The sequence below is a fragment of the Semicossyphus pulcher genome, unplaced genomic scaffold, assembly GCF_022749685.1.
Source record: "Semicossyphus pulcher isolate SPU_LCO1_2020_fin unplaced genomic scaffold, fSemPul1.0.p SCAF_20, whole genome shotgun sequence".
NCBI classification, from domain to species: domain Eukaryota; kingdom Metazoa; phylum Chordata; class Actinopteri; order Labriformes; family Labridae; genus Semicossyphus; species Semicossyphus pulcher.
This window is the reverse complement of record NW_027211694.1, coordinates 19,306,384-19,313,687: the sequence shown is the minus strand read 5'-3', so window position 1 is coordinate 19,313,687 and position 7,304 is coordinate 19,306,384. Positions and strand designations below refer to the sequence as shown.

The 7,304-nt window shown below is 41.6% G+C and overlaps 1 protein-coding gene across 1 annotated transcript; it reads left to right on the top strand.

Moving 5' to 3' along the window:
• The first annotated feature begins 640 nt into the window (after window positions 1-640).
• On the top strand, window positions 641-5,131 carry LOC138599853 (NXPE family member 3-like). The gene is made up of 5 exons (XM_069671608.1): window positions 641-817; window positions 1,976-2,271; window positions 2,537-2,607; window positions 4,288-4,494; window positions 4,578-5,131. The coding sequence occupies exons 1-5, from the start codon at window positions 641-643 to the stop codon at window positions 5,129-5,131; spliced, it is 1,305 nt and encodes a 434-aa protein (XP_069527709.1).
• Window positions 5,132-7,304: the final 2,173 nt, after the last annotated feature.

Sequence of the window (7,304 nt, the reverse complement as noted above, 5' to 3'; positions counted from 1 at the left end):
CGAGTATGGGGGAGTAATGCTCGCGCTTTTATGTACCTGTTAAAGATCTGGCAGGTTTTATGCAGAGGTTTTTACACATGTTGACAGTGGGCACAAGTTCATGACAGATCTGACTGGTGGAGTCAGAAGGGCCAAACAGAACTACTTCAGTAGTTTGGGATAACTAAATGTGATTTCTGTTGGACTTTAAGATACTCGTGAATTTGAATTTACTCTATTTGATAGAAATGATGAAATTGAACATAGTTCCAGTACAGAGCACGAAACTGATGTGTTGCATGAAGAGTTTATAGCTTTAGCTAATTTGAACTTTTGTCCCTAGTTGGGCCTTTACATATACAGTGTCATAAAAAAATAAAGCAGTCAGTATCATAAAAACACATAAAACTACGGATTTGAAAGTACAGTTAAAAGTATCTGGAGGATATATTTAAATATGACTTTTGACTCTGCATCTAACTGCCCTGTTGTATTCAAAGCTTATAATCCCTCCTGAACTATTTGCGTCACTTTACCTCAATCTCCCCCGCTGTGATCTGCAAAGATTCATTGGGGGAATCAGTGAGATGTACTGGCTTTACTTAATGCTCCCCTGATCGTCAGAAAAACAAAGTGACATGTAGGGGATCAGCTGGAGGTTATGATCAAAATATACGACTTCCAAGGTCAAGCCAAGAAGTCTGGAGGAGATGTCTTAATTGCACGGTTGCACAACAAGACACTTGGAGCAGGTGTGGCCGGGCAAGTGGTGGATCACCTCAATGGCTCCTACTCTGCTGTATTCTCTTTACTCTGGGAAGGAAGTGCACAGGTTGAGGTAATGCTAAAGGCTATCTCTTTAAATGTAATTGTTCTATAGGTGTTTAAAATATGTTATATAAACCTCTCCCCACTGACTTACTGTTGCTAACAAGTGTCAACTTCCAGAACCAATAAATTAAGTCATTGTGAAAATGCCAAAAACTGCAGTACCTCTAATGACCACTGGAGGCTGCCTCTACTAGCGAGCCAATCTCCACTGATCTCCATGTTAAATGCCCAACTTTACTACCCAATTAAATATGTTTACAGCTTGTTTCTTATGTTTTTAGACTCTTGACGATATTTCTTTAAACTATAGAGACTTAAAACAGGGTTTTAATATTTAGGCTTTAATTAAGCGTATTCTTGTTTTTTTTCATGCAAATATCAATCAATTAATTGGCTAGTTGTGTAGTTAATGCACTATATGACTGCCCAAGAAGTCCTTGCTCCATTTTTTTTGGTGAGTGAATATCTAGTATAATTTTATTCAACTGTTAGCACTTACTAGGAGGTAACTGTGTCTGCACTTGCTTTACCTGGCTTGTTAGCTAGTCGAGTGTTTGTCACTGATTGATTTGTGGTGCCCGTACATAAATGTCAGGATTGTTTTTTGTCACTTAGAATGGCTGGCTGTAGTGGTAAGAGGACCAATTGTACTCGCTAACAAGAGGGTGCCAGGTTCATTTCTGTTGTGTTTAAGAACGTGCGGACCGCATCTCCAATTCACACACTTTACTTTATTGTGCTCTGCACATCACAACTCTGAAAAACCATTTTTTTCAACACTTGTTTCTGGCAGACTGTTGTGACTGCCATTAAACTACAGCCACGACCGGTGCCAATGTGGCTCATACACAACAATTTCATTCTGTGCTTAACTATTTAGTTTGTTAATCTATGAATTATCCTTGGCCAGACAGTTTGTAATATAACTGTGATAACTCCTCGCTCCTCACTACTGACTCAAAAACAACAGCAACAAAAAACATTTATGCTATTTCTTCTTATTTCTAATCACCAGCTGTAGTTTTTCTCACCTTAAAACTGTCAGTAGCACGTTAACAACTGTTGCTAGCTTCATGTAGCTAATCAGTAAACATTTGCACTATGAAGTAAGCTGCCGGGTAACTTGACACGACTGAGTGAAAACTCTTGTTCTCTGTACTATCAGGTGACGCTGGTTCACCCTAGTGAGGCTGTCACAGTGCTGCGCAGGCTGACCAAAGAACAGCCTGACAGGATTTCCTTCAAGAGCCTCTTCCGCTCAGGCTCAATTTCTCAAACTACCACCTGTAACGTCTGCCTACATGAAACCGGGCAGCCGCTGTGCAACTTCACAGACCTCCATACGGGTGAGCCTTGGTTCTGCTACAAGCCAAAGAAGCTGAGCTGTGATGACAGTATTAGCCACACGTTTGGAGGATTCACCCAAAAACTCAAGGCCACAGAGGATAAGCTTTTCCAAAGGTGAGGGAGGAGAGAGAAAAAACTTTTGTTTAGTTTCAATTATAATAAATATGTATATAATATTTACCAGCGTAAGAATAACAAACAAAATATTGTGAATCAATTCGTTGACTGTCAGTAACAAAGTAGATAGCGAATCTTGAAAGTCCAACTAAGAAGCAGAATAATTGAATATTAAATAATTTTCTTTAGATTAATAACATGACGGTGGTTTTACATATTGAATGTGTGTATGAGATACTTTATTATGTGAGCTTTTCTTCAGGGGTGTCAACATGAAAGTCTTCATTCAGGCTTCAGGACCTGCTAACATCGCTGTTTTGCCACAAAGGAAAGGTAAAATAGGATCTTTCCTACCTTTACCTATGATAACAATTCAAAACCTTATGTGCTTAAGACCATGAAAGTAAAAGTGTCAGTGGAAAAATTGCATACAACCTATCTCTGTATTGACACCAGCGCAAAGTGTTGGCAGAAAAGAGTAGCTGTGTATCTAGTTACTCCGGAGTAATGATATCCCATAAAACCATAAAAACACAGCTCAAGAGCTATAACTTTTTAGTACAAGTTAACAACTGCCAATGTTCTGCTTAAATGATGAACATTTTCATGTTAGCTTCAGTGCAGTGGTAACCAACCTTTTCCAAGCCAAGATCACTTCTCGTGTCCAAATATAGAACAAGATGTACCGTTCAGAAATATAGGAAATAAAAGTCCACACGTTTAAGTGCTGAATAATACTGCCTCGTTTCTTTATTTATTTTACAACAACTAGCGCTCTGTAGTTGGGCTCATAGTTAGAGACACCTAGTCTCGCACAGTCATTAAGGTGTCTTTTTCCCTGCTCACAAGTTCCCAGAAGTTGCCGTGCTTTGCCCTGGCTGGCAATTTAATATCACTTCGCAGTTCAAATATTTACATATCCTCTCCATTCGCTAAGTAAAATGCATCCTGCAACTTCACAGACACCGTGTTGATGTCAACGGAAAGAAATAGATTCGTGATTAATCTGACAACGTCCTCCATGACATGCACTTCCTGAAAACACCTGTCAAATTCAGCTGTCACTTTATGTCACTTTATGTCACTTTATGGCCACAGAATTGTTCATGTTTAGCTTCTCTCACATTCCTTGACAGCCTTTCTAAGTTTGGGAAGTGTGTCAGTCTCACATCTCTAAACTGAGAGGTCCACAGACCAACTCTGGCTTTGAAAGTATTGAAACTGACACTTATCATGTGTAGCACCTTCTTGTCTTTACTCTGCAGTTCATAGTTAAGCTCATTTAGTTTGGTCATCAGGTCTGTCAGAAATCCCACATGTCGTCTGACAGTTCTTTGTGCTGCTCAATCCGTAACTCCAAAAAGGAGCGGATCTCTGGCAGCAGGTAAATAAGTCACTGACGTGCTTCACCGCGCCATCAGTTGTATGTTGTTGTCATGCACATACTGTTGGAACTCATTATAGATGTCCTCTCCTCTCCTCCTCCCCTTTAATGGCAAAAGTATGAGGAAATCTTCCTAAGATTCGTCAAATGGCAGTGAGAAGCATTTACACGTTTAAATCCTTGAGCACTTGTTGAGACACATCCTCCGATACCAATTCTATCCTTATGGCCACAGTAGCTGGGCCGAGAGGCACACTTGCGATCGCATTTTTAATACAATATGATGATCCCTCCACCTGGCCACTGGGTGTCTCTGTTTGGTGCTGGTTGTGTACGTGGCCTGTGTTGCAGGAGAGGTGTGTCCACTTTGGAGGGTTCATTAGCGTCATGAGTTGCAAGTGGGCCCGGTGCGCTCTGCCTGATAAAGACCTCCAAGATCTCTCTCTCGGTCTCTCTCTGGTTATCTGATGGGGCCGGTGGCAAGACACTGTTCCTTTGTCGTCTGGAGTTTTGTTTTGCATATCTACATTTACACGCATCCACAGACGCTCTACATACTGATAACACGTTATGTTATGTTTCTTCTCAGTAAAATATAAAATAACTCTTCCCACATCCTTTTCTCTCAGGTCAACCTGAGGTCAAGGAAAGCATTGGGAAGTCTGGAGTTTCTGGCTATTACTACCAGGGCGTGTGGAGAGCACTAGGTGGAATCAAAGTTCGCCAATTCAACACCACCTCTGCCGTCAATCAATGTCTGAAGGGCAAGATTGTCCACCTGTATGGAGACTCCACCATCAGGCAGTGGTTTGAATACCTCAATGCTTTCCTACCAGGTAGCTGATCCACAGAGATTTCTGGAAACAGTTTTATTTTGTTTAGACCTCTGCTTAACCTCTCCCCTCTGTACTACTTTCAGATGCCAAGGAGTTTAACCTGTACAGCATTAAGCAAGTAGGACCTTTCATGATGTTGGACAATGCAAACAAATTCTTGGTAACATACCGCTGCCACGGTCCTCCTATTCGTTTTCTCAACGTCCCAATCAGCAAGCTGCATTACATTGCCAATGAAATAGATGGGGTAACTGGTGGCGACAACACTGTCATAGTTGTTGGCATCTGGTCTCACTTCAGTACTTTCCCAGTTGAGCTCTACATCCGACGGCTTCAGAGCATCCGCAGGGCAGTGGTGCGTCTGCTGAACAGGGCTCCAGGCACACTGGTTGTCATCAGGACTCCAAACCTTAAAGCTCTGACGCTTTACGAGACGCTTACCAACAGTGACTGGTACTCGCTTCAGGAAAACAAGGTGCTCAGAGCCATGTTCAAGGGACTTGAGGTTCGTCTGGTGGATGCCTGGGAGATGACTCTGGCTCACCACCTGCCTCATAGCCTTCATCCACAACCTCCCATTATTAAGAATATGATTGACATTCTCTTGTCCTACGTATGCCCCAAAAAGGGCAGCTAGATTTAGGTTCAAGGAGAGAGTTTGGGGAAATTCAAGCAAACATCCATTTCTTTAATTGAAAGTTTTTTTGTTCTCCTGTGTTTCTACTAAGTGCTAGATTTATCTTCAGCAGTCCATGCATAGACTAAGTAGGTATGATTATTTTATTCTATTTTTAACCAGTGGATGTTGAGAACAAAAGTGACGAAACAGGGCTGAGACAGCTCCAAGTTAACTTGACTTTCATAAAAAACACTGGTGAATGCTTGTTGTGTGTGGCCCGTTTTGGTTTTGCCCTGTTCTCATTTTCCCTGTTTCTCTGGTCTCCCTCCTCCTTCTGACTGCTGCGCACCTGAGTACAATGAGCACTAGGGTTGGGTATCGTTTTGCTAGGGTATTGATTTTAACGATTCTGCTTCAGATTCTGCTTATCAATTCCGGTTCTTAAAGCCCCTGGAAACCCAAATCCGCAAAATCCTTCTCACTATGCAATTTAAAGTCTTATGTACATACTTGTAAGCATGTTAGAAGTTTTAGAAATGACTTTCAATCCAAACTGGAGTTATTGTCATTCTTACTTTGTGAACTTCCCTGACGCTGGGGTTAAATTGGGCGTGGTCAGTGAAGATATTTATGTCGTCATAAATTTTTCTCGAACCAATCGTGAAATAATCAACAGCAGTTGCCCCGCCCTCACAGGTGCAATAACACTTCTGGGCTCGCGATCAATCCCTCTCTCTGAGTCTGCATTAACTCGTGTCCACATACCTTGAACATCTCTGCACATACCTGTTGCAGTTACCTACCTAATGATCGCCTTTTTTCCCCATCATGCCTGTGTGTGCCGTCCCCAGGCGCACATCCACCACCTGAGATGACAGCGTGTCATTCTTTTATTTTCTAAATGCGGCGGACTTGGAGAAGCAGCAGTGTTTCTAACAGCAAAAGAGGGTCCGCTCCACATCGCTGACATCGGCATACATACGCAGTTCTAATACGCAATGTAAACAATCCACGTGCCCATATCAGCTGTGCGCTCAGTATCAAACTTTCAGCTCCCTGGCGATCTCCCTCCAGCAAGCTGCACAATATTATACTGAAATGAGGAGATATTGTCTGTCTAACTCCGTACGTCCCTACTGTAAATACATTGATTTTATAAAGCTTATAAAAGGAGATGTCATTTGGTAACGATCGATCGTTTAGATCACTCCGTCATTAATAACGTCCCTCGTGCACACGCGACTCACGTGCTGTGAGAACTGAATTGCAAAAGAGAAAATATGTAACTTTTGTGACTTAATTAAACAGACTGCTGATGAAGACAGTCAACACAGCAGACAGAGAGACAGACAGAAGCGGGGGGGTGGTGCGGGGCCAGTAGTGGTGCAGGGAGCGGAGGTGCAGGTGTGTTGGGGGACTGAAGTAAAGTGATCAGATTAAAGTAGTTTGTGAATTAAAACTTAATGAGGTGAAGAAGAAAGTACAATTAAAGTGTGGAAGTAAGAAATAACCATCTAGAAAGAGGGTAAGTCTACATGTGATGTGCTTCTCACAGAAATCATTGATATATGAGATTAATTGAAATCAATTAATTACAAAGCCTGTAATTAATTAGATTAATTTTTTGAATCACCTGACAGCAATAGTTTTGATATGATGTGCACATGCGCACCTGGGTGGTACAACACCCTCTACCCTGCTGCTGAAAAAAATCCTAGAGGAAACACTGCTTTCCCATGCGCCATTGTTGTGTTGACAGTTGCCATGAGAACTCAGACCCCGGCAGGTGTCAATCAACACGGGAGCTGCCACGCCTACACAGTCCTGAGAAATTGTCTGCACAGCCAAACGAGCTGTTTTTCCAAGAAGATTTTCTAGTGGTTCTGAACGTTTATTTGCACTCAGATTTTTGTGGATGCTTTATGACACACTCACAACTGATATCATATATGCATTTTTGCTATTTCAAGCTGAGTTTTCAGGGGCTTTAACGATTCTCGATTCCAATTCTTTGAAGTGCAGGTTCAAAACAGGTCACTTGAATATTTGAATGAGGCTTTGAATCCTGCATTTTTTTTTTTACTACATATAATATTTTCAAGACTGTGGTTGACTCAAATGATTCTGGAATGAAATTCCTGTTGGTCAATTCCATTATGCATCGTAATAAGACTTTAAAACACATCATACT